Source organism: Leptonotus elevatus, chromosome 19 (genome assembly GCF_054856555.1).
Source record: "Leptonotus elevatus isolate MCC_2025b chromosome 19, RoL_Lele_1.0, whole genome shotgun sequence".
NCBI classification, from domain to species: domain Eukaryota; kingdom Metazoa; phylum Chordata; class Actinopteri; order Syngnathiformes; family Syngnathidae; genus Leptonotus; species Leptonotus elevatus.
In genome coordinates, this window is record NC_141257.1 from 10,271,634 (window position 1) to 10,297,359 (window position 25,726).

General features: G+C 40.3%; 3 protein-coding genes across 5 annotated transcripts; 1 reads left to right on the forward strand and 2 right to left on the reverse strand.

Moving 5' to 3' along the window:
• Positions 1-92: 92 nt before the first annotated feature.
• Positions 93-14,900, forward strand: btd (biotinidase). Of its 2 annotated transcripts, none has more exons than XM_086063438.1 (7): positions 93-3,750; positions 4,727-4,876; positions 4,944-5,095; positions 5,164-5,341; positions 5,461-5,982; positions 7,221-7,531; positions 14,277-14,900. In XM_086063438.1, the coding sequence occupies exons 1-6, from the start codon at positions 3,532-3,534 to the stop codon at positions 7,524-7,526; spliced, it is 1,527 nt and encodes a 508-aa protein (XP_085919564.1). In that variant the 5' UTR covers positions 93-3,531; the 3' UTR covers positions 7,527-7,531; positions 14,277-14,900. The 2 variants fall into 2 exon arrangements, with proteins under 2 accessions (XP_085919564.1, XP_085919563.1); XM_086063437.1 differs by lacking the exon at positions 14,277-14,900 and adding an exon at positions 10,583-10,909.
• LOC147157876 (distal membrane-arm assembly complex protein 1-like) lies at positions 1,507-2,892 on the reverse strand. The gene is made up of 2 exons (XM_086063439.1): positions 2,257-2,892; positions 1,507-2,188 (listed from the first exon to the last, which is right to left on the reverse strand). Exons 1-2 carry the CDS (start codon positions 2,465-2,467, stop codon positions 2,124-2,126), a joined length of 276 nt encoding a protein of 91 aa, XP_085919565.1. The 5' UTR covers positions 2,468-2,892; the 3' UTR covers positions 1,507-2,123.
• Positions 7,542-25,139, reverse strand: LOC147157877 (serine/threonine-protein phosphatase 6 regulatory ankyrin repeat subunit A-like). Of its 2 annotated transcripts, none has more exons than XM_086063432.1 (29): positions 24,978-25,139; positions 19,588-19,671; positions 19,034-19,112; positions 16,859-16,929; positions 16,551-16,751; positions 16,388-16,475; positions 14,964-15,106; positions 14,786-14,893; positions 14,600-14,704; positions 13,323-13,401; positions 13,136-13,250; positions 12,919-13,001; positions 12,779-12,842; positions 12,650-12,718; positions 12,433-12,573; positions 12,231-12,342; positions 12,118-12,144; positions 11,748-11,819; positions 10,577-10,778; positions 10,415-10,502; positions 10,233-10,350; positions 9,911-10,130; positions 9,746-9,833; positions 9,587-9,670; positions 8,940-9,088; positions 8,782-8,864; positions 8,626-8,708; positions 8,460-8,551; positions 7,542-8,399 (listed from the first exon to the last, which is right to left on the reverse strand). In XM_086063432.1, the coding sequence occupies exons 1-29, from the start codon at positions 25,002-25,004 to the stop codon at positions 8,101-8,103; spliced, it is 3,174 nt and encodes a 1,057-aa protein (XP_085919558.1). In that variant the 5' UTR covers positions 25,005-25,139; the 3' UTR covers positions 7,542-8,100. The 2 variants fall into 2 exon arrangements, with proteins under 2 accessions (XP_085919558.1, XP_085919559.1); XM_086063433.1 differs by lacking the exon at positions 24,978-25,139 and adding an exon at positions 21,276-21,462.
• Between the last annotated feature and the right edge of the window lie 587 nt (positions 25,140-25,726).

Consider the following 25,726-nt stretch of genomic DNA (forward strand, 5'->3'; position numbering starts at 1 on the left):
GGTGAACTTGGGCAGCGAAGGATACTCTTATTCGCAGATTTTAGTTGTCCTATATTTTTTTTGGGGGGGGGGGGGGGGGGGCGCTTTATTCTTGGATTTGTATTCTCTAAATGCGCCCATTTTTTGTGGAGAACATATTGAGGGTTTATTGGTGTTTTGGGATTTAATTTTTGGGTAAAAACAAAAACATGCATTTCAATGGGCATCAACGACAGGATTACTTTTTTTTGTTCTTGAATGCATTACACTGCATTTTCAAACATTATTTTTCTCGGATAAACTCACGATTTGTCAGTTCTTCTGGAAAAATAAACATAAAATGAAAATTATATTTCAATCGCTACGTTTTGGGATAAATAAACATTTTTTTCTGGGAAAAATGCAAATAAATGTCCATGCATTTTTCTCTAACTTTTTCTAGAATAAAACAAATATATATTTTTTTTACGTTTTCTCTCAAATGAAAACTACTTCTAATCCTTAGATTTCTTTCTCTTGAATGATAAAATTAACAATTGTCTGTGGAAAATAAACATTGCTCTTGTCAAATTATTTTGTTTACTCCCAAAAAAAATTTGCCCTAAATATTTAATACAATTTCATTTTGTTGTCATGTTCCAACTTTTCCTCCTTTTAATTTTTTTCTTCAATTAAATGCAACTTTTTCGTCATTGAAATGTTAGAGGGTGTAGAGAAAAAAAATAGTATTCCAAAGTCATGGGAAAAAAAAGATAGGGGAGGTAAGCAACTTGATTTCAAGGGGAATCCATTCGCTTCAAGGTGCAAGCCTGTGGACAATTTGAAAGAAAGTTAAGAGTTGATTTTCGCAGAAGTTGTTAATGTATAAAGGTGGCAACTTACCTTCTGCCAAACGGTGTTTTTCTCCAGATTCTGGAAAGGGGACAAGTACTTCGTGTTACTTAAGATCTTCCGTTTCCAAGTACCGTTGGCGTTTAATAACAAAGTTAACAAATAAGTACTTTACTTACCGCGAGCATTTATTTCCAAACATGTCAAATAAATGTGTTGGGTGTCATTTTAGCACGTGGTTGGCGTGAATTGACCACGTTTGAGCAAACATTTTAGCTAGCGTGCTAGCAAGGTGTTTGCATGCTGAAAAGGTGAACATGTTCAAACAAACCTCTTGTCAAAGATTTTGGTCATCTTATAAATTTGTTACAATTATGTACACGTCATCAACTTTTAACACAGCAGTCAGCCAGTGACCATTGTCATCTGCTTTATACTTAACATTCCCAGGGCACTTGTTGAACTAATTCCCAAGGCGCATGCTTGATCAAACGCCAATCTGCTTTGCAAACTAGCGCCTCCTGGTGGCCTGTCATGATGGCTGGCAGGTCTTACCGCGGAAACTGTTGCTTTTCAAAGTCAATCACAGAAACAAAAGGTCTTGGACTGCACTTCTCAAAACTACACACATGGGAAAAAAATTTTTTCACCGGTCTGCTAATCAAACAAATTATAAAATGAACAATGACTGCAAAATAATGAAGATGTATTTTTTATTTTAGGCACAAATGATACCATTGTCTATTTCTCAGTTCATGTGACTCACTGTCATTTTTGTGACGTGATAAGCAATTACAGTAAGTCAAAGCAGTTATCATGACAGGCCATCTGGCGGCGCTATTGCGCAACGTGCCGTTAAACATGCCTTTGGTGGGTACAATAAAAGGTCTGAAAAACAAAATACGTATTTCCATTTTCCCAGCAAACGCATAGAGGTCACCACCAAATAAAGCAAAAAAAATGTTTTCTCTTTTTTATTATTCCCCACAGTATACACATTTCAAGCTGCATTGCTTGCTTCCAATATTGTATGTGGATGATCGTCTCCATGTCAATATAATCTGCCTCGAGCCTTCAGAATCAGTAACACAAGCCGACGCAATTTTAAATCAGCTATGGGACTCTGACGAATTTGATTTGTAATCATTAGCTGTATCATATTTGAGTGCTGTTTTTTTTTTATTTGTCAAAAGGTAGATGAATCCCCAATGAAGGACCAGGTACCAAACCTTTCACAGTTATGTTGATGGTAATAGTAAGTTTCGAAGTGTGTCCTTCACAATCTTCGCAGTCCGTGTCCAAGTTTCCTCAATTCACGCCTCCCTTTGCGCTTTCCCCACAGGGTCACTGATGACCACCACTCCCCACGCAGCCAAACCTGCCCATTAGAAAAATTATGTCAGTTTTAAACGCATTTTAATGTCAATCCCATCGCGTCCGACTCACTTGCAGCAAACGTTAGCTGGACGACCTTCCCCAGTGTGGTCGGTTCGCCGAGACTCATCACTTTGCGGGCGGCGTTGAACACGTAAGCACCGGACAAGATCAGGCCGCTGCCGCAGATGACTCTGCAGCTCCAGCAATTCTTCAAAATCGTCTTGGACTTCGACATTGGGACGTTTTCTTCTGTCGGCGTCGGTGTCACGGGTGTCGCCATCTTTGCTGCGGTAGTGTGCTAAAAACGAATGTCTAAGTACTCGAGGAAACGTCAAATGCAGGTGACAGCTGCTTAAAGAATGCACGGAACGTAGAACACGTACGAAATATATACTCCACTAGAATCGTCTAAGAAGCATGTTTGGTTCACTGTTGACAATGAAGTAGATGCCACGGACTTCCGACTTCCGGGTTTCACACATTAGCGTCGTTTCCGGTCACTGATAGCCAACACTCACACCCCCAACCGCGCGCTCCCGCCGATAAGGGCGTCTCAACTCTCTGGAATGCTTCGGTCAACTACACACTTATGCAAAAATCAAAAATTTTATTAAAAAAATAAATAATACAAATAATGTCAGTGATGGTAAAATTACCAATCTGTTTCCCTTTAGAATAAGTCCAATGTTGAAAATGAAGCCTTTTTTTTTTTTTTTTTCCTTACTCGCTTAAGAGAATATGATCCAAATCTTCCTTTAGTTTCACAAAAAACACAATTTCCCACATTCGTCTTAAATTTCTCCTTCAAAAGTTCTTTCGTCGGGTAAATAATATTTATAATTTCAAATTGAAGTTCCCTTACTGGGACCGGGAATTTCAAATCCTTACATAGGTCCGTGGCCTCTATCCCATTACTATTTTTTTTATTTGAGCAACGGAACCTCGAGGTTTGTCCAGTAACCCGGAAGTAGATTCTGCTTCAGGAAGTGGTGATATGTTAGCAAAATTCTTCTTCAATTATATGCATTACTAATCAAAGTCGGTGATTTCAAAAAATATATATGAACAATTATTTTCCCCACATTATCTGTGAGGGGGGAAGAAAAGTAAACTTATGAGTATTGACAATTATATAATGTAAAATGTACTTTCGGGTTACATTAGAAGTATTTCCTCTGCGTCCTTTTCAAATTAAAGGTTTTTGTTTACACTAAAAGGTGAAATGGCACCACGGATTCTTCACACGCACAACTTCAAACATTAACCTTCAATATCCGAGAGGACTTCTGACCTCTCGGCCGTTCCTCTCGTTTTCTGTGTGAATTTAATGAGCAAACTGTGAGCATGTTGCTGGATGTTGCTCTTTTGGTCGCGTTGGCGTTCTCGTGGGGCTTCGGTCAAACCGAGGTTACTTCTGACTCCACATACGTCGCTGCTGTCTACGAACATCGTGTGATTCTGAACCTGGACCCCCATATCCCCCTTTCTCGTCTGGATGCCCTTCAACACGTGCACAAGAACCTGGTTATATACGAGGAGCAAGCCGCTCTGGCTGCCCAGCAAGTACTGCTTTTTATATGAAATATTTTTATTTATTACTATATATTGATTATTACGGAAGCGTATTGCATTCACTTGAAAAAAAAGTTTTTCTGACTACTTTTTTTGGGGGAGCTTTGTTTTTTTCCTGTTTTAGTGAATATTTTTTTCCCGTTAATATTTTTTTCTGAATTATTTTTTTCACTTTTTTTGGAGTATTTTCTTCCGTTTTATAAAATAGTTATTTTTCAGTAAAAAAAAAAGTTGTTCAGAGATTAGAGAACAAACCACAATACAGTATACACATTCATTCCTTTATTGGGAGCCAATAAGTAAACATAACCATCTTATTGCATATGGAGGTATGCGGGAAAGTGTCCGCTTCTGCTATTAGCGACTCTGCAACAAGTCGCTTGGAGTTAAGAGGTAAAAAGTAAATAAATAAATACTCCGAAAAACAGAACACCAGCTCTGATTTTCGGAATGTTTTTTTCTGTTTTTCTGAATATTTTTTTCTGTCAAAAAAATATTCAGTAAAACAGACAATAAAATAAAAATACAAAAAACAACAACAACAACAACAAAGCTTCCCCAAAAAAATAGTCAGAAAAACAGGAGTTTTTTTTTCCCCAAGTGAATGCAATACGCTTCCGTAGATTATAGTTCCTCAATGGGCAATTTATTTCCCTCCTATGTATATTTTGTGTTGCACACCACATACACAAGCCTATATTAACGCTAGCAAGCAGAGGTGGCAAAAATATTGCTCTTTATACTGAAGTATTTATGTAAAAAAACAAACAAACATTGTATGTGAAGTTTAAATTCCTGTGGTTTTCTATGCATATGGTTAAAAGCTAAACTTTAACTAGGACTGAAGTTACTTATCTATATACTGTTACGTACAATATACAACCCAGTGCATAATGTGTTCGGGTAGTTTTAGTGCAGTCATGAGCATGATGATGGATACTATACTATACTAACCTGTCTGCATCAGGGCGCCCAGATCATCGTCTTTCCAGAAGATGGACTTCAAGGTTTCAACTTCAGCCGTTCGTCAATTTCTGCCTACCTAGAGACCATTCCTGACCCCCAAGAGGAGACGTGGAACCCGTGCACGGAACCAGGAAGATTTCATAATACAGAGGTGCAAAACTGTTGTTTTTTCATTCAATGCATGTCTGAATGACATTCGCTTTAACATGTGCTTACAGATTCAGCAGCAGTTGAGCTGCATGGCTCGCCGCCACAACCTTTACGTGGTGGCCAACATGGCTGACCTGCAGCCGTGCCCTCTGAAAACACACCCTACGCCTTCCTGTCCCGCAGATGGACGTTGGCAGTTCAACACCAACGTGGTTTTCAGGTGCAAAGCATCTACAATCCTTTTCCGAACTGTGCGTGGTTGGGAGGCTACAAACTGTCCTCGCGCAGGTCCGACGGACTGTTGGTGGCACGCTACCATAAGCAGAATCTTTATTTTGAGGAAGCGTTCGACACACCGCCGCGGCTTGAGATCATCACTTTTGAGACCCCCTTCGCTGGGCGGTTTGGCCTCATCACCTGCTTTGACATCCTCTTCTATGAGCCCAAAGTCACTCTGCTGAAGAGGGTGAGAAGACACTTAATTGGAGAGACTGAATTATGTGCGAGTTGTTTAAATGTACCCTCGAATATGACAAAACATAGAATGTTGTTTGTACATTTTGGTCCTTCGATATGATCTTCCAGGGTGTGCGTCAGCTGATCTTCCCCACGGCCTGGATGAACCAGCTGCCCCTTCTGGACACCATCCAGTTCCAGCAGGCGTTCAGCCTGGGCGCTCACGTCACGCTTCTCGCCGCCAACATTCGCAGCGACCGACTCATCATGACAGGAAGTGGCATCTACACTCCTTTTGCAGCCACCTACCACCACGCGCAGAGCGGAGACCCCGAGGAGGGTCGCCTTGTGGTGGCCAGGATCCCCGTGATGGGCGCGGCCGTGGAATATGGCGGAGTCGCCGCAGATTCGGGATACTGTCACCATGACGATTGTCCTGCCTCTCTGCCCCCCTCCTTCACATTCACCTCCACCATGATGCATGATCCGTTTAAATTCGCCCTCCTTAACAGCACAGAAGGCGACATGAAGGTGTGCGACGGCGCTTTTTGTTGCCGTCTACAGTTCCAACGTTCTCGACAAAGTGATGAGCTCTACGCGTTGGGAGCTTTTGCTGGAACTCACACTGTCAACGGGCGTTATGCTGTGCAGGTACATTGCAAAAAACTGGGATTACAAAAAACAAGAATATAAATGAGGACTATATAGAGTGAAGTAAAATTATCGACTGATTTTACACTCAGGCCAAAGCACAAATATAAAAGTAGTGCTTTGGCACCAAAGAACTATGTTGTCGCGAATTGAGGAGCTTCATGTGGTACCATCACGTAGCATCTATAGGCAATTTGAATTTGAAATCTAACATGGCACTATTTCTAATACGTTTAATGTAGCTACTAGCCCAGGGGTCAATAACCTTTTCTGTCAAAAGAGCCAAAAATGTGTCTGGACCGCAAAACATTTGAACATCATAATAAACAAAACTGTGTTACTGTTAGTCTAATATACCTAAAAGGGCCCGAGATTTAATTAGCAGACAGAAAAATATGCATTATCCAATACTTTGAAATTCATTTTGTTCTAAACTTGATCTTCCGTTTTTGGATTATTTAAAAAAATAAAATAATTCTTATGTCATTTTTCAAACATTTCTGCATTTCTGTCAAATTTCTGACATTGTAGCAATTTTATTGACATAAGGTAATTTTCTGCCTCTTCTGGACATTTTTTTCTGCCTTTTTTGCTATAAATTTTCTGACATTTTTGGCAAACATTTTATAGTACTTTTTTCTGCTTTTCCTCATCCCTTTAGGGCATTTTACGTTCACTTTTTGGACATTTTTAGTTATTTATTTGTAACTTTTTCTTTTACCTTGGTTTTTTTCTGACAACTTAAATTTGGACTGTTTTTTTGTATTTACTTTATTTATATAATATTAATATATTTATTTATTATTGATGATTGTTATTTATTATCAATTCATTTAAATATTTTATCTAAAAAAATACAAATAAATATGTGAAAAAATATTTAATAATTTCTACTTTATTTTTATTTTTATAAGAGATCCAGCGGGACTAAAGAGCCACATCTGGCTTCAGAGAGCCGCAGGTCGGGGACCCCTGTACTAGCCTAAAAATAATCATAATAATAAACTCTATTTTAAAACTAATGTATTTTATACCAACTTCAACTGTCCTGTATAATTAATAATTATTTTAAGCTTATCTTATTCATAACCAGTAATAAAATGTTGTTTTTTAAAATGAAAACAATGATTGAAGCAAGTGAAATGCTCTTACACAAATCCAGCCTGTTAAGAAGAAATATCTAGTGTAAGACACTCTCATATATCTGAAGATGACTAACACCAAACATGTACTTACAGGTGTGCGCGGTGGTCCGTTGTGCGGGATCCGAGGCTAGCTCCTGCGGACAGGAAGTGGAAGAGGCGGAGACTAAATTGGACTTTGTTCTGGAGGGCCAGTTTGGGACCAAATACGTGTACCCGTCTGTTCTGGTGAGCCGTTACGTCCTGGAACAGCCGGAACGTGTGGAGAAAAGCGCAGATGGAAGGGTGACCATGAAACACTCCAACGCGGCAGGCGGGCTAATCACCGCGTGCTTGTACGGACGTGTCTATCACCTGGATAACGAAGTCAGGAGACAAAACATTAAACGTGCACTTGACTGATACAAGTAAGTGGAGTTAGTGAATAAAAACAAATATCTTTATTTTTTTTCTTCCTCTTTACAAACTTTGCACCAAATAGTTTTCATCCCCTGCAGGAAAGGTGCTTATTCCTGAAAAGGCAATATTTACTGTCATCATTACGGACACATGCATTTACTCACTCAAACTTCATTAACAAACTTCCTTTTCCAAGCATTCTGGTTCCTCTCAATTCAAATTCATCCAGGATTCAATAGGAAACTCTAGTGGTTCTTGTCATCCAGCTGGTCCCTTGTTCCTTAGTCCTCTAAAACTTTTGTATAATATTGACCAGTTGTCTACTTGCAATGCGATAGTGACGAAATTAGGTCAGGTAAGGCCCCAAGGACAGACCAGGTACCAAATGCACGCCACTGGCTAGGAGAGATGTAGTGGACTGCATCTGTGAGAAGAATTAAGGATTGTATTATTTCATAGTTAAAGGTTTACGGAAAAAGACATACATCTACTTTGATTCCCCTCCGTTTTTGTGTTTTCTAAGTGTCAGTGATCTGTTAAGGCTCCTGAGTGACACTAGAGGGCGCCGTATCAGTCCTCAGTAGGTCTCTGAATCCGAGTCGTTCATTTCTTCGTCGGTAGTGACGCAGGAGAGCGGGCGCTCGGGTCTGCAGTACGACGCGCGGTCCGGCCTCAGCGGAGGAAGGGCATCAAAGGCCACGCCCTTCGCGACGTGATTGGACACGGGGTGATGGTTGATGACCGTGTGAGGCAGAGGAAACGCGGGCAGGGTCGCTATGGTGACCATAGGCGAGGCGGGCATCATGGAGTTGAGGATGAGCGCCAGGCAGTCGGCCACGTCCCGCGTGGGGGCGCACGCCAGAGCGGGCGTGTAACCTGAAGTCGCGAGAGGGCGTGAGCACGGAGGAGATGTTTGTGTCAAACGTGAGCGCTCACCATTCTCGTCCACAGCTTGCACGCTTGCTCCTTTTCCCAGAAGTTCTTGGACTACAACTGTTAAACCGTTTTTGGCTGCAACGTGAAGCGGCCTGCGGAGGAGGAGGAGGAGGATCAAAATGAGCGGAGAGCGAGGAAGAGCGTGCGAGCTAACACGGCGACGTACGTGCGCAGAGAGGCGTTGGTGCAGTTGATGAGATTTTTATCTCGGATTTTCTCCAGGATCAACAAGGCGCACGTCTCGTGACCCTAAGACAAAATGGCGTGAAAGTAAATAAAACATTTGACCAAAAATGACATGATGGGACACAAAATGCGTTACCTTACTACAAGCCAAATGTAAGGCTGTGTTCCTGTCGGCGTCCTGCAGAGTGAAGTCTGCTTTGCTGCTGCTCACCAACACCTCTGCAACACATCAACGCAAGTAGGAGGAGTTACGTAACGCGGCTCGCAGAGGTGAACGTCGTGCCGGTAACTAACCCACGGCGTTGGTTTGCCCGTTGAGCGCCGCCATCATCAGCGGCGTCCTACGTGCGCGCGCGTCCGCAATGTTGGCTTGAGCTCCGTGGCTGAGCAGCAGGGAGATGCATTCCACGCGGTCGGCGAAAGCGGCGGCGTGAAGCGGGGACCTGCAGGTGTCAGAACCCGTTCTCATGCATGAATTACCAATTTGCCTTCTTTTTACAAATGTGAAAGCCGGTAAAGTTTTTTTTTTTAATAGCTAATTTTGGGTTTTCATCAGGATTTGTAAGATGTTCAAGACATTTTGAACATGCTCAGACAATTCCGTCTGCGAACCTTTGAAAAATCGTTTGATGTAACCAGTCATTTACTTTTAAGCGAGTATTAAATGCTTTTTGGTGTTGGTTGCTGGCATGTCCAACCATTTTAATCAACATTAGTGTCGTAAATAAGCAATTTTTTTTTGTTATAGAGATTTCAACAGAAGCATGTTGAATGCAAAAAGGATAGGACCTAAGATTGAACCTTGAGGAATCCCACAAAAGAGAGGCAGACAAGCATCTATTTTAATATATTATATTATTACAAAATTGAACATTAACCAGCATCAGTCAATCTAAATGTCCTTCAAAATGCCGACGATGTCATCACTTTGCGCCTCTCACCTGCCCTTGGAGTCAGTTAGGTCGATGATGTTTGCACCGAGGGAATCGATTAACATCTCAGCCACACCTTCGTTGTCGTTCATACTGAAACACACACGGTCACTCGCACCTGTGACTGCATCAGACATTCATGCACCCAAATGGAAAGTATTTGCTTACACTGCACAGTGCAATGGGCTGAATGTGTTGCCTTTTATCTTCCGGAAGACTTCCTGCTCCAACAGCAACTCCACGCAGGCATCACATCCTGAATGAAAAGAAGAAAGGAAAAAAAACCACTCAGTAAAACTGTGATTTCACTACTTTCACATTTAGCTTGAGTACCGCTGTAGCAGGCCCAATGTAGCGGCGTGTAGCCTTTATTGTCGGTGAGCTCCGAGAGAGCATTTGAGGTGCCGGGCGCCTGCAGCATAGCGCCGAGGACGCTCACACGGCCGCAGGCGGACGCCAAGTGAAGAGGGGAGAGGCCGCGAACGTCCTTCACACACGCGCCCGCCCCTCGCTGAAGGAGAGCCTCCACGCACTCATCCTGGCCTGTCACCGCCTGAGTGGACATCACGCAGTTCAAATGAGCGCCTTGGTGATCCATCGTCATACAACAGCTGCGGCGCATTCTGTTATGATCGACCAACACGATTCATCTCACCCCTCGGTGGAGGGCCGTCCTGCCCCAGCAGTCTTGAACCTGGACGCTGGCTCCTTGACTCAGCAGTGAATACACACATTCTGTGTGTCCGTTCAGCACAGCCAACATCAACGGGGTCCTTCGTACACAAACATAACGTGTCTATTCATTTGCATAAATCAAGTCAGCCTTCCGTAACTCACTGCTTGTTGACATCTAGCGCATCCAAATTGATGTGCTGGTCATTGTTGCTCATGAGGAGACGCAGGCACGACGAGTGGCCGTTTGTAACTGTGACACACAAAAAGTGACAAAAGATTCACTTAAGCCCACTCCCGATAAGAAGCCGACTTATTTGTTTCTACCTGCAGCATGCAGAGCCGTCATTTTGTGGGAGTAATCACAGGCCATGGGTGAGGCGCCGCGATGTAGCAGAAGCGAGACACACTCCTGGTGGCCTCTGGAACAGGCCAGGCTGAGAGGGGTGCGGCCTTGCGGGTTACGGACGTCCACGTCCGGCATGGAGGACAAGAGGATTTCTAAGGCTCCGCAGTGTCCGTGATAAGCCTGAACAATGCATATGCACTTTTTTGTACTTTGGTGTGTAAGGAAGATTATGTTGAGGAAGAATATTTAATGAATATGATAACTTCTTTTTTGGTCACATAACCAACAGTGCAATAAAGATATACATTTTAGGCAGACCGTTTCACTGTTTAAGAATAATTTTGTAACATTTGATTAATTTAGGATTAAATTAAATTAGGCTTTTTTTGGCCTTATGTTCAAATGATTTTTTTAATGCCGATTTTAAAAGTTAATATTATAATTAGTTGGTCAAGCCTTAGTTGAGGATAAAGAAAACACCCCAAAAAACATTGACCTCACCACTTTTTTTGTGTGTGAAGGAAATTAGGCTTTTTTGGGCCTCGAATTAATTGTGTACAAAAATTTAAAAAATAATCAGCAAAAATCATCAGATTTTTTAAATGCCAATTTTCAAAGTTATAGAGGATAAAAAAAATTAAATCCTTGAACGCAACGCTTTATTTTTGGAAGGAAATTTGGCTTTTTTTTGGCCTTATGTTCGAATGAATTGTGTTTAAAAAATCTGCAGAATTCATCTGATTTTTTTATGATATTTTAAAAGTTTACATTAGTTGGTCTTAGATGAGAATAAAAAATAAAAAAAATCCTTTAACTAACTGCTTTTTTTTTAAAGAATGAAATTAGGCTTTTTGAATTGTGTATTTAAAAAAAACTGAAAACAATCATCAAAAATCATCTAACAATTGTTTAAATGCCGATTTTAAAAGTTAATATCAGTCGGTCAAGCCTTAATTGAGGATTAAAAAAAAAAACAATTAGGCTTTTTGGGCCTTATGTTCAAATTAATTGTGTTTTAAAAAAGAAAAGAAAACAACCATCAAAAATCACCTGATGTTTTTAATGAAAATTCTAAAAGTTAATATTAGTCGATCAAGCCTTAGTTGAGGATAAATAAATAAATTTAACCAAAAAAATCCTTGAACTCACCGCTAAATGGAGCGGACTGATGTGCCCGTGGCACTCTGAGTCACTGAATTCTGTTCCTGATGACTCCATTAGCTGAAAAAGACAGATGGTATAACGGAACATAATTCACATCAGCTCTAGGATTGCATTCCAATGCTACGCCACAAGCACAAGCCTGATTAAATTGACATTTACAGTCATTTAAAAACCACAACTACATAGCTGAGTCTTGATTAGATTTTATTCAACAGCACTTGTACTTGCATTTTGTTGCGGTATCGATTTTTAGTTAACACCACTTTGAGCAATGCCTCATCTGTCCAACAGGAGGCACTACTTTCACTAAGAAGCCCATTCACATGACCTCAAGTACTTGATCAAATATTCTTACCACGTCAAGAGGCGTTTCACTTGCCATCTAAATGAAAACACAGACAGCGGGTGTTTATTATGTTTGGGAAACTCATAATAACTTTCTATCTACGCTACGACGGAGGTACACACCAGCTCCAGAGAGAGAGTGCGGCCATAGGCTGAGGCATAGTGGACTGCACTGTACCCCTGTTGGTCTCTTACTCCTGGCTCAGCATTGTTCCTCAAAAGGAACTCCACACATCTACGACAAAAAAAAAAAATCACAAACACAAGACTGTTTACCGAGCGATCCGGCGGCCAAGATGTGTTCGGTTTTAATGAGATGACGTACTTCCCGTCCGTGTCGGCGGCAGCGGCGTAATGCAGCGGGCCGCAGCCTCTCTGGTCCAGCTCATTGACGCTTGCCCCGGAGCCCACCAGGGCAAACACGCAGTGGTAATTACAGTTGGCTGATGCATAATGAAGTGGGCTCCTTCGAGGGCGAGAGGGATCATTTATATTCTGAGCGAGATTTGGTCTTTGTGGGCACTATTGCGGCCATTGCTTACCTTCCGTAGTTGTCCTTTTTGTTAAAGTCTGCTCCGATGTTAAGCAGCAGATTCAGGCACTCCAAGTTCCTGAACAGTTACAAACGTATTCAATAAGATACTAACAAGATGAATGGAATAAGGACTCACCCTCCAGCTGCAGCAGCATGTAGACATGTCCTTCCGTAATCATCGGGAGTGTCAATGTCAAATCCTGAGACAAAAGGCGTAAACGCAATCAATGTACTGTCAGCCAGGTGATTTGGTTGGGGGGGGCGTCATTAATGCACCTGAGGACAGAAGCTTCCTGCAGCAATCGGGGAAGCCGGTGAGAGCTGCCAGGTGCAGCGGGAACATCCCGTGAATACCTCTCCTGGCGTGATCAAAAGAAACCACAAGTTGTCACGAGACATAGATGAAGTAAAGACACCTGGCGCATTGTTTCTTTTTAATCGATCAAAATGTCAATCCTTAATTTGTATTTAGGTCAAGTTTTCAATGACCGACTTGGCGAGGCAGGCTCTGTGTTTGACGAGCGCCGTGATGATGAGCTCGTGGCCGTAGCGTGCGGCGATGTGAAGGGCGGCGCTTCTGTCCCTGTCCACGCAATCAATCTCGGCTCCTATGCACGCATAAACATGAGATGCGCCGCTCGCATTACAACACACAACTTATCATTGGGCTCCCCGCTTACCATTTTGAATGAGGGCCTGAGAGCAGGAGAACCTGCCATGGGTAGCTGCCATGTGGAGGGGAGTCTTTCCGTCCTTACTCTGCACAGATGGAGGACAGCATTTGTGGACAGAAATATGACATCTCAGTATAGTATCGTCAGTGTTGCGGGACATGTAGAGGTTTAGCGCAACTGGCTCGGATTTGACTACTTTTCTTCTTCTGTCAAAAGAGCCATTTTAGGTCAAATAAATAACCATGTTTAATGTACCGAGGGCCCAAAAGATAATTAGAGTTACAACATAACAGAAAATTTTCTTGTAACCATCGTCTTCTGTTTTGGTAATTTTTTAGATTTTTTTTTGACTTTTCTGCCTTTCTGTTACATTTCTGACATTGTTGGCAATTTTATGGACATATGATAATTTTCTGCCTCTCTTCTTCCTTTTTTGACATTTTATGCCTATTTTATTTGTATTGTATATTTTTTCTGCCTTTTTGTTTTGGTAATTTTTCATACCTTTTACATGGCTATATTTGGAGAGAAAAATGGTGCCCTTTTTGCTATCAATTTTCTGACATTTTGTTTTGGTAATTTTTCATACATCATTTTTCATACATTTTTACACTTTTCTGCCTTTCTGTCAAATGTCTGACATTGCTGGCAATTTTATGGACATATGGTAATCTTCTGCCTCTCTTGGCTGTTTTTTTTTGTCTTTTTGCTATTAATTTTCTGATATTTTTGGCAATTTAGTGGATATTTTATAGTATTTTTCTGCTTTTTCTCTTCCACTTTGGGCATTTTATGGTCCCTCTTTGGACATGTTCTTTTTTTTTTCATCTACTTTTGTCTCTCTCATTTCCGACAACTTCAAAATTTGGACTGACATTTTTTGGATTTTTTATTAAATCAATTCATTTCAAGAATATTTTATCTGAAAAATAATATTAATGTTCTACTTTTTTTTTTCAGGAGAGCGACCCTGTGCTACTAACAATTGAAATGGAAATCTGTAAATATCACCCACGCTTAGTTGCCAGCAGCCTTGGGGTGCAGCTCGCCCCCCACCCACCATTCTGCATATGGTCGTGGATCTTGAGGCACCATGTGTCCTCGTATCAGTTTCCATCAGTACTACTCATGTGTGTCTTTGCTGTCGCTACTGAGAAATTAATATCTAACCTATTTAACCATACGAGTTTGGAGATACAAGCTCCATGGGAATGTACTGTCCTCTCAAATAGGTTTATATTAGTACGGTGTGCACGATAAGATCCTGTAATAACAATTCCCACCCGCATGTTGATGTGCGCTCCATGGGCCAACAGTAGCTCTTGGCAGAGTGCCCCTTGGCGTGAGGAGGAGGCAAAATGGAGGGCAGAGAACCCCCTCTCATTGACCTAGAGGAAAATAACAAATCCCCAAATTTAAGTCATATTTAGCGGGTTTCATTTTGAACACAGATGCCCACAAACACAAACCTGGTTGACACAAGCCCCCGCCTTGATGAGCTCACTGACAACCACATCCTGCCCGTTATAACACGCCAAATGGAGTGGAGTGTTGCCGTAGGCATTCACCACATTCACCTAAGAAAACAAACACGTTTGAATATCTTTTCAACGTCACTGCTAGGTGGGAACAACTTCCAGTGCTGACCTGGACCCCCAGGCCCAGCAGGTAGTGGACAGTACTACTCATCCCGCTGGAGGCAGCTGCATGCAGCGGGGTGTAGGCCTTCTTGTCCTTACAGTCCACCTCAGCTCCACTGCTCACCAGTAACTTAACGACCTCCAGGTGACCTGCGACAAAAGGGGAATAAGACATAATGAGATTATTGTACACAGTCTAGGTGGATGTTTTTGGAATATTCACACACAGTGTGTACAAAAGAAGAGAGCAAGGGTGGGTGGACTTTTGTGTAAAGGGGCCACATTTGATTTTTAAAACTGAGAGATGGGCCAGGTCAACTTTATATGCGGTTAAAAAAAAAAGTTCAAATATGTTTGCTAAATTTCTTCATTTTTAAACAATAAATTACTCAATTATAAATTACATACTGTATACTATTTTTATATTACTATATTTTTAATAAATGAAATTAATCACTTTTGTTTACTTTGTAATTGTAATTCATAACTAGGATTTAATTTGAATAAATACAAATTACAAATGAGCGCACATTAATGTTACGTGATGTTTATTAAAATCAATAAAACATCCTCCTACTATATATGTTAAAATTGCTATTTTACAAATATTTTTATTCAAACATTTACTAAAAATCTAACATTTTTATTAGATAAATGAATAATAAATTAAATTAATCATTTTTGTTTACGTTGTAATTCATAACTATAATTTAATTAGAATAAATCAAAATGACACATGAGCGCACATTAACATTACGTAATATTTATTAAAATCAATAAAACATTCTGCTACTATATATGTAAAATTGCTTACTTTACAAATATTTTTATTGAAACATTTACTATAAATCTACCATTTTTGTATTAGATTATTAAATAAACAACTTAATAATAGATTTTATTTATCAGATTTTAGTGGACTAATTTTACAGGACTCGTGCTGAGTAACAGGATTTTTTTTTTTTGTTATCGTTTCATATTTTACTGTTTTTTTCCCATACAAACATGTCATGTGTAATCAACTCATTTACTGGCATAAATTCATTAAAAAAAAGATTATTAAAAATTAAAGGCAAAAGGCGATTACATTTTTTATTTTTTTTTATTTTAATTAATTGCATGACTTCACTAGTTAACTCACGATTCATCACAAATTTTAAATCTGTTCTAAATGTACGATAAAATAAATTCTAGGTTTTCATACTATTGTTAACAAAAGTAGAAAAAATGCTAAACTAATATGAATAGTTCAAATGGATTTTTGACGTTTATAGCCGTCAATGGCAGTGAATGAGTGAATGACTTCACTACCATGCTAGGATGGGTTAGTGTTTCCGATTGGCGCACAAAATTGAGATACAGGAGCATTAATGAACGCAGAACCTCAACAAGATGTATTGTTATCAGCAAGAAACCGTGGCGTAATCTTACCCATGTAGGCAGCCCAGTGGATTGCCCTCCTATCCTTCTTGTCAAATGCATTGATATTAGCTCCTCTGGACAGCAGCAACTTGACCATCTGCAACCAAAAAGTAAACAAATATCCACTACTGTGCCACATATGGAAGGCCTGCATACTGTATGAGAAGCCAACCTCCGTGTGTCCGCTGAAGGCAGCGTGGTGCAGAGCGGTGCGTCCCGCCCGGTCAGACACGTTGACATTGCTAAGCAGCGGGACTAACGCCTCGGCGCAGCGCACGGCCTTGTTGCTCGCCGCCACGTGGAGCGGCGTCTGCCAGTTTTTGTCCCGGGCGTTGACGTCGGCGCTGTGCTTCAGCAGCACGGCCACTGCATTCTGCACAGACGGCGATCATTGAGGAAGGTTTGAGAGAGGCGGGTGTTGATTAAGCAGAGACGGAAACGACACGTGGCTTCGGTAGAGTCCAACTTAAAGTGTGTTACCTCACTGCATGAAGCCACAGCACGGTGAAGGGGGGTCAACCATTTGTTATCTTTGGCATTAACTCTGGCTCCTTGGAAGAAAATAAGAGACTAATTAAACCAACTTCATTAACTCATTCACTGCCTTTGACGGCTATAGACGTCAAAATTTAATTTAACTATTTCTAGTAGTTAAACATTTTTCCCACTTTTGTTAACAATAGTATGAAAACCTAGATTTTTTTTATTGTACATTTAGAACAGATATGAAATTTGTGATTAATCGCGAGTTTACTAGTGAAGTCATGTGATTAATTACGATTAAAAACTTTAAACTCCTGACGACCCAAATTTTGTAATAATATTTTATTTTTTTATTTTTATTGATTCACTGCCATTAACGGCTATGAACGTCAGAAGTTCATTTTGACTATTTCTATTAGTTTAACATTTTTCTCCCACTTTTGTTAACAAGAGTATGAAAACCTATAAGTTTTCTATTGTACATTTAGAAAAGATGTAAAATTTGGGATTAATCGTGAGTTAACTAGTGAAGTTATGCAATTAATTACAGTAAAAAAAAAATTATCGCCTCTTGCCCCTAATTTTTAATATTAAATAATAAAAATAAAATAAAATAATTTATGGCAGCAAATGAGTTAAAGCGGAAGTCAAGTCAAAAATATATAATAAACAATATCAATAAAATATGAACCCCACTAATCTTGCGAATGTCACATGATCAAACCCAGCAAACAAACAGGTGAGCCGTGATAGTCTTTAACTGTGATGTCATTTTAAGTAGACAGCAAGTGTCAAAATAAATAATAAATAATAACCGGTGGATTTTTCACAATATTAATCAGAATGCCGCCTTTAGACTAGTGGCGGAATATAGAATATATTATGTAGAATTTTTTTTTTTAAATCACCTGCCTTCCCTTTTAAATCTAAAATTACTTCAATGTTAAAAAAAAACTGACACACGGACCGGTTTGCTTCAATGACCAACATAAGCCAATGGTGCCTGGAGGATTTCAAACTCCCTTGATCCTCGTTGACGTGACTTCGGCGGGTTAAAATAGCCCTGAAACTGCACCTGTTACTTGCTCTTCCCAATATTAAGGAACACATGTAGGCACGTGTGCACGCACATATCCCGCTCTAGTGTTGCGCCGGTGGTGACATCAAGTTCCGACGTGTGCAGCTGATTTACAGACAGCCGAGATGGGGCAGAGAGATCCCCTCTCGGGTGATTTCGAAATCACTAACAGCGTCACCAGTTGCTATTGGACACTGTGGCATCATGTCACAAGGCAGTGAGTAGACATAGCAGTGGAGCATGTGACCATAAAAGATGAAAAACAGGACATTCCGCAGAAGAGATTTGTTAAATATTACATTAAGTGACTTAATCACATTTTCATGGATCATCTCAGCATAATAGCTGAATCTCTCAAAGGCCAACTGACAGATCCTCATGACTTTTTTTTTTTTTACAGTAATAGATGATTTTGACTGAACAAGGTTTCTGCAGATTATCAGCAAATCGGATTTAATGCTTATAATGCCGCTTTTAATGCAACTTAAAACTAATTTATCATATATACACATACATACATAAATGCATATACTGTTTATATATTAGGTCTGTTAGTCCATTTTAAATCATAATTGCATGATTTCCATAGTTAATTTGTGATTAATCGCAAATTAATTGCACATTATATTTGTTCTAAATAATAAAAATAAATAAATAAGTAAAATATTCTTTCCTAGTTTTTCATATTTGATAATTAGACAATATGGTTACCAAATACTAATCGATATATTATATATTATAGTCGATTGATATAGTAATTTTATAGTACATAATTCATAGTTATAAGTATACTAAACAGTTAAAAGAAGTGTGAAACACTGAGTCAGATGTGTTGTGTTAATTTTCTGCCACTAGGTGGCATTAGTGTTTCATGTTGGACGTTGGTGACAGGAACAGTACACTTTTCCTTAGAAATTCAAAACAATTGGTAATTGGAACATGAAGAAACTCGTGGACTGTCACTCCAGACTTTATGCTTCTAGACCTCGTATTCAATGCTTTTTAATGCCTTAATTTTTTAGCCAAATCCATTTAATGGTTTAACCCTGGAACCCGCTTGCTTTGAAATACCGGCAATGAGACGTTTAGTTTACCTGAGAGGATGAGCAGTTCAATGATCTCAGTGTCACCCAGGTAGGCTGCAGCATGTAGCGGTGTCCGCTTTTCAGTATCCTGTGACGCAAACCACACACAGGAAAACATGTATTATTATTGATATTAATATTATTTTGGCTATTTTGTTTATATGGTAGCAAAACAATATATTATAAAGACAATATGATGCAGTGCAGTTTATCAGTGTTTGAAAAAGCTAGACTCTGCAGGTGGACTTCATTTTTCTCTGCTATAGCGCCTAAAATGAACTCCGGCCCACAAACAACACTGTAAACATTCTCAATTCACTTAGCCATTGCTCCCCTCCATCACTGCAGCATCCCATGCTTCTGTATTTGAGTGCAGCAGAGGGCAATCATCAGAGTGGGGCTATAAACAAGTGTCATGTGACTGCACTAGGTGGGGGCCAGTGTTGCTGACTCCAGGAAGAGCCAGTGTGATGACCCCAGCAATATTGACCATCGCAGAGAAAACAAAGCCAAGAGCTGAATTAGGTGGCTAATATATCCTGAAAGACCAAGATCAGACCTACCTGAATATTGACATCCTCTTTCTTGAATATGAGGGAGCGGACTTCATCTGGATCCACATTGAAGATGGCTCTGAGCAAGGATGGCTACAACAAGAACAACATTGTTATTTCCAAGCCGTTATTATCGTCATTACGGTTTTCTGTGTGCAAGTACCACACAAAACAATTCCAGGTGGTAGGCCAACAATGGTTGCACATGCCAGAGTAGCACAATGTAGGAAGCAAACCCTCTCCCGTAAACTGACAGGGTGACGCTGTGCGCTGTGACCATGTGATACAAATGTCCTCAAATGGAGAAAAGTGCAAAAGTCAAGAGAATATGTGCCAAGAGAAGAATCAAAATGATTGCATACTCATTGACACGTAGCACTGATTAATGAAAAAAAGTGTCCAATTGAAATGCAAAACGTCAAATCTATCCCCAAGGAAACTATTCTTACTTGCTTCGGGTCATTGTCCATCTGCACTGTGAAGTGCCGTTTAATGAGTTCCCAAGCATTTGGCTAAATACAAGCAGAAAATATTCCTTTTCCATACTCTTCTCATAAATCTAGTAGAGGTTGATCTTTGTCTCATCTATCCATAGGATGTTGTTTCACAAACTAGCTAGCCATCCTGTTTTTTTGTTTTGTTTAAATCTTGTGGTGAACCCTCTGTATTATCACTCTGGCCAAAAAGATGAGAATTGTGTCTTTGTCACAATATTTGTGGACATCACTATATCTACAAAAAAAACAAAAACTTAGCCCATCATCAGACACCGTCTTTTCAGTAAACTACTGCTTGAATAAAGGCATTAAATGCCAATAATTTTCTATACCCCACTAGTCTAAACACGGTATTTGTAATATGAATTAAGCAGCAAAACCCACTCGTTTTTATTCATCTCATGGGGCGGCCATTTTGCCACTTGCCGTCGACCGAGAATGACATCACAGTTGCTCAGGTAACGACCAATCACGGCTCAGCTCGCGACTGTCACATGACCCAACTCAGAAAAGATTGGTCGTTACATGAGGCCTAAATAACTGTGATGTCATTTTCAGTCGACAGCAAGTGGCAAAATGGCCGCTCTCCGACATGGGGGGAAAACACACTAATGCCGTGTTGTTTACACTAGTGGGTCGGCATGGAACATACTGTAAAGAATATTTTTGAGTTGGCTTCCTCGATAATAATACACAGTGTACTTTAAGTAGTGTTTTATGTGCTGTGATTTGACTGAAAATGCTGGATGGCTTCTTAAATGGACTTTTTTTTCCCAATTCAACTCTCACTCTGTCCCATCTAAAAATAAGTGAGGCTTGTTGATGATTGTCGCATGCTCGTCCCACAGATGACAAGTGGAACAAAGCTAGCGTGGGGGTACATCCTGTCAGTACTCTAATGAAAAGTACATACTTGAAAGTGCATTCCAGCTGCATAGCAATGCTTCAAGGCTGGGTTTAGAAACTACAATGGCTTTGGCTTTAGTGATAATCTCTACAAACCAGCATTCATTAAACTGCTGCTAAAATTAGCATGTGCGGAAGTGCCCACTGTATTTTTTTTCTACTTACATAACTAATGTCACGTTTTAACTTGGGAGTCAGGTGTGACACTTGACTGGACTGGAAATCTCAACGAACCCTTCCATTCACAAATTCAGTGCAGTAAGTAAGGCAAGCAAAACGATGAGACCACCTCACCTTGTCCTCCAGGGCAGAAGCCCTTCTCGGCGCATGATGTGATCTGCGGTCTGGGGTCGATTTGGGCTGAGGAGGTGGGGGTGAAAAGGAGGGCTCATCCTCCTCCTCCTCCTCCTCCTCCAGCACCACGATACAAACACGACTAGCCCGCTCTGACCGCATCAGGAAGCAGCAGACGAATGAAGCGGTCCCTCTCTCACATAAAACACAACGTTCCCTCTTACGTGTGTGCCCACTGGGGAGCACGGGGGTCATCAGCAATCCCCATAGACATAACCACTTCCTTGGAAACAACCGGTGCACATCTTGATGTGAAATCCAAGAGCTGTGCAGCGCGCCTCCCCTCCTCCTCGCTTCCAGTCGCTGTAAACAGAAGCAGCGGACACAGCAGGGAATTCCTCTGCGTAATGGTGTCGGCAGGCAGCATGCGGCAGAATGACGGCGCTGCCTAGCGGCCGGCACAAAGGTGCGGGTCCTCGCTGCTGCTGCTGCCTCACAAAAGAGCGCCGGTGCATGTGCGGGGATGCAATGCGCCTTTCAGCCAGACTGCTGAAGCCAGCTCTTTCCGGAGAGGAGACCAAGGGGGTGAGAGAGGCACTGAGTGGGACTGGCAAGGGGGGGGGGGGAGGGGGGGTAATTGTGATCGGTTATCTAGAGCTCTACAATCAAGAAAGAAAAGGAAAGGAAAGAAACCCAGTTGACTTATGTAAACACATGAAAAGGTGTCATCCAAATAGATTTTGCTTCATCATTATAAGTTCCGGGTGTCACATTGAAGTACATAAAATCTGCAAAGCAGCGTTAATGAATCCCAGATCAAAACGTCTGTCTGTAATGTCCGAGCATCCCCTTTGGGCGAATGATCAGATGCGTTGCTTCCAAAGTCTCCTCATTATGAAAGAGGAACAAACAGGCTCTGTGAGAGACTGCGAGGGCAGCTAACAAGACCAGTCTGTGCGTGTTGTTGTCTGCGTGCGCCACTCTGCCTCGTATTCAACACACATTCTGAAAGGAGCAACCCTGCCAAGCCGCACAAGCCCATTAACTCCGAGAGGGAGCGCAGATGAGACAAACACAGTAGTCCCAAAATTATGAGTGGAATGGACTCGCCCTCTGGCACTAATAAACACGCGAAAAATAAAGAGCTGGTGATGGCAAAATGGTTACATATGAGCACAACGCGGGAGTTCTGAGAAAACGTTTGGCTAACAGCATACAATGACCTCTGCTCTGACTCCGTGCCAACATGCACTGTGGGTAATATGATCCTTGCTGGGAATCCTCAAAGGCAAGCATATTGCGCAACGAGGAAGACAGACGAACATGCATCTGACTAAGATTGCAGCTATATTTTTTAAAAACGAATTCCTCTAATGATTACCACATAGAGGAATGAAAAAAAAAATGATTTAGCATTATTAAATCAACAAAATGTGCATGGGGCTGGTGAGTGACATGAGAGTCAACAAAGTGGCCTGTGTGACCACTTTCAGGGGTGATACCTTCTACGTTAATTTAGCTAACAACAATATCTTGTGTTGGCAATCGTACTGTGCTGTTGTGGTACATAGGTTTAAATACATGCAGGTTTGGTTAATTGAAGACTGTCTAAAAGTGTGTAAATGACTATTTATAGCGTCAGCTGCCCTAAAAAGGACAAGCGCTATTTAAAATGGATAGATAATTCGAACAAGTTACTTGAAATTTTGTACGTTTGATTTTTAAAAGTGTTGCAAAAAATTCAATACTATTAAATACTAAGTTACTCAAGGACCGCTTGGCGATTGTTGTGACCAGAATTTGAGAAGCACTACTCTTAACAGAGTCCACAGATTTTCACCGCAGAATGAACAAGCCTGTGAGTAAATACAATTGTGTACGAACATAAACAAGATTGCACACCTCGCTAGCCGAGTTGTACAGAATACAGTATTCTGTTTTTTTTGTGTCTGTTCTTTATTCTTTCTTTCGCTTTAATCTCCTCAGGCTATGATCTCAAGGGAACAAAAGTACATGTCGCCCTCTAGAGGACAAACACAAACCCATTGTGACAGTGACATTCACCCCTAAGTCAGTTCCCGTCCTTCCAATGTCTATTTCCAGCTCTTTGTCCGATTTTCAGTCAGTAAACGCCACAGAGAACAATGCGGAGTAAAGATGGGGAAATTAGTCACCCACTCATCCGCCTCTTGACCACATACCAGCCGGAGGAAGCATCAAACATGGACACGTTTTTTTAAAAATCTGATGTATGAATCTAATCAACTAAAATTGTGTTCAATTGTTACAAGCTGTCACTAGATATTGATTTCCAATAATCATAAATACAGTACAAATAATGCAGTTATATCTAAAACAACTGTTCATTCATTTCAACCTACTTATAAATGTAGGCAGGTGACTACTGACTACTATTCTGGACACAATATGGCCCATTAACTAATAATTAATCAACACACTGGATTGAACTTCAAGGGGGTAAAAAAAAAAAATACAACACTTGTGTGACACAGTTGTCTCTGATCCGTTGACAACAGCTGCTATGATGTTGTGAGTAGTGTCTAATTCCAGAACGAAGCTGGAGATCATTATAATTGTCTCGTAGTAGTAGCAAAAGTACCAACAGTCTGTATGAAACCTTGTGTAAAAGACTGTTAAAAGTAAACTTAAACGTTAATTGGAATGTACAAAATTTATAAATGCATTTGTATTGACAATTATAGACAATAACTGTTAAAAAAATAACTTGTACACTAAAGGGGGGATATTGCTTTATTTTATTTTATTTTTTTATATATATATTAAGTTCTTGACCAAGTTTGACTTTATTTCTCCTTATTTACGGCTTTTTGAAAATGATGTGGTCATCTATAGGAGGTTAAAAAGTGTATCAAGCTAATTTTGAGTTTTGACAGTAGAGATATCTGTTTTGAAATGTAGGGTGTAAAAAATTATCATAAAAAATCTACTTAATTACGTGACTAAGTATTTGTACTTCATAGTTACTAGATAATCGTATAAAATCTAGCCATGCGATTCCCAACCAGTGTGCTACAGGAAATTATCCAATGTCAATCAATTAGTTGAAATTGATTTAATGACTACATACAAATGTGTTCTTAATAAAATGCTATATTTGTAAAATATAAGTAGTAAAACATGATACTCATGGGTAATTTATTTACGTTTGCAATTCGTTACTTTGAGCCTTTTTTGGTCGTAAAACTGTTTAAAAGGAGGCTAACAAACTAGCATTAAGAAGTTAGCCGGGTGCTATTCCAGCAGTTTTCACTGACAAAGGAGCCATCGATACAAAAAAAAAAAAGACTCAGCAGACTGAATGGCGTATTTTAAATAAATTGAAGTGAATTTAAATTTTCACTGAGTTTGAAGTGTCGCAATGCAACAGGCAGCCTGGCGTAGATATCCTCCTTTGTTGTTCACTGATTTGTTTACCGTTAGCCGCTAGCTCTCCAAGCTAGCTCTCGTGCACTCCCACAGATGTACATCTGTTTGTTTCATGTCTGCGTTTTTCAGTAAATATAATAATAACCACATTGCGCAGCGAGTTGATTCACGTTAGATTATTATTCGCCGCAGGAGCCAGCCTGCATAAAAACCAAGCTAGGAGGTCTGAACTTCTTAGAAAAGTACCACACAAGGCGTGTCGTTAATTTCAAAATAGCAATAACGTGACAGTACCTGGTCTTGTATCTTCATCACAGCCATGATCCCAGTGTTAGAGGAAAGGAATCTTGTAAATATGCCCGGTAATTGCTCAAGGCTAACCGGGGAAAATACTGAATGAACTGTCTCGGAGCCCCCTCGCACACGCCCCCCACCCCAACTTCCTTCCTGCCACGGACCGACGACCAAATCTCCAGGGCACGAAAAAAAACCCCACTGGACTACTAGGTTTATGAGTTTGTAGTTAACTTTTTGAGTATTTAAATCATGTCGAACGGACCAGTTGTATAAAACATCTACTGTATAAATCAGGCACAGTACTATGTTAAGCACTGACCTACTTACACAAACAATTTTGTACATTAATGTTTAATGTATTTATTTATTTGTAGTAAAAAACTATATTTTCTTAATTTCGTTGCGTTCTTTCGGCTGCGCTGCACTTTTTTTTCCTCCAATCATATTTTCAGTCATTCTCCGTCAATCTAATCTATCCATGGCCTTCGGAATCAGTAACGCTCTCTGGCATACCTTTTCTTTAACCAATCAGGTTTCAGATTCGCCTCACAGGAACGTTAGTCTTTTCCGTCTTCTGATTGGTCGGGCAAAACAAACCTTGTTCCAGCCAACTAGCTCGTAAAAGATGTCTGTGGCGAAATGTATGCTTTCATTAGATTGGCTATAATCTATTTCCAGTTGAGTATTGTCGTTTTTTTGTAATAACACAAGCCATTTAACTTAAAAAATATTTATTTTTATTTTTT

Coding starts and splice junctions, on each gene's coding strand:
- LOC147157876 (XM_086063439.1), bottom strand. CDS start 2,467: ATGGCGACACCCGTGACACCGACGCCGACAGAAGAAAACGTCCCAATG. Junction 2,189..2,256: donor CCAGCTAACGTTTGCTGCAA/GTGAGTCGGACG, acceptor TCTAATGGGCAG/GTTTGGCTGCGTGGGGAGTG.
- btd (XM_086063438.1), top strand. CDS start 3,532: ATGTTGCTGGATGTTGCTCTTTTGGTCGCGTTGGCGTTCTCGTGGGGC. Junction 4,877..4,943: donor GAAGATTTCATAATACAGAG/GTGCAAAACTGT, acceptor ATGTGCTTACAG/ATTCAGCAGCAGTTGAGCTG. Junction 5,096..5,163: donor AACACCAACGTGGTTTTCAG/GTGCAAAGCATC, acceptor GTCCTCGCGCAG/GTCCGACGGACTGTTGGTGG.
- LOC147157877 (XM_086063433.1), bottom strand. CDS start 21,437: ATGCGGTCAGAGCGGGCTAGTCGTGTTTGTATCGTGGTGCTGGAGGAG. Junction 14,705..14,785: donor CGGGGGCTTGTGTCAACCAG/GTTTGTGTTTGT, acceptor ATTTTCCTCTAG/GTCAATGAGAGGGGGTTCTC. Junction 10,131..10,232: donor GGACGGCCCTCCACCGAGGG/GTGAGATGAATC, acceptor ATGTCCACTCAG/GCGGTGACAGGCCAGGATGA.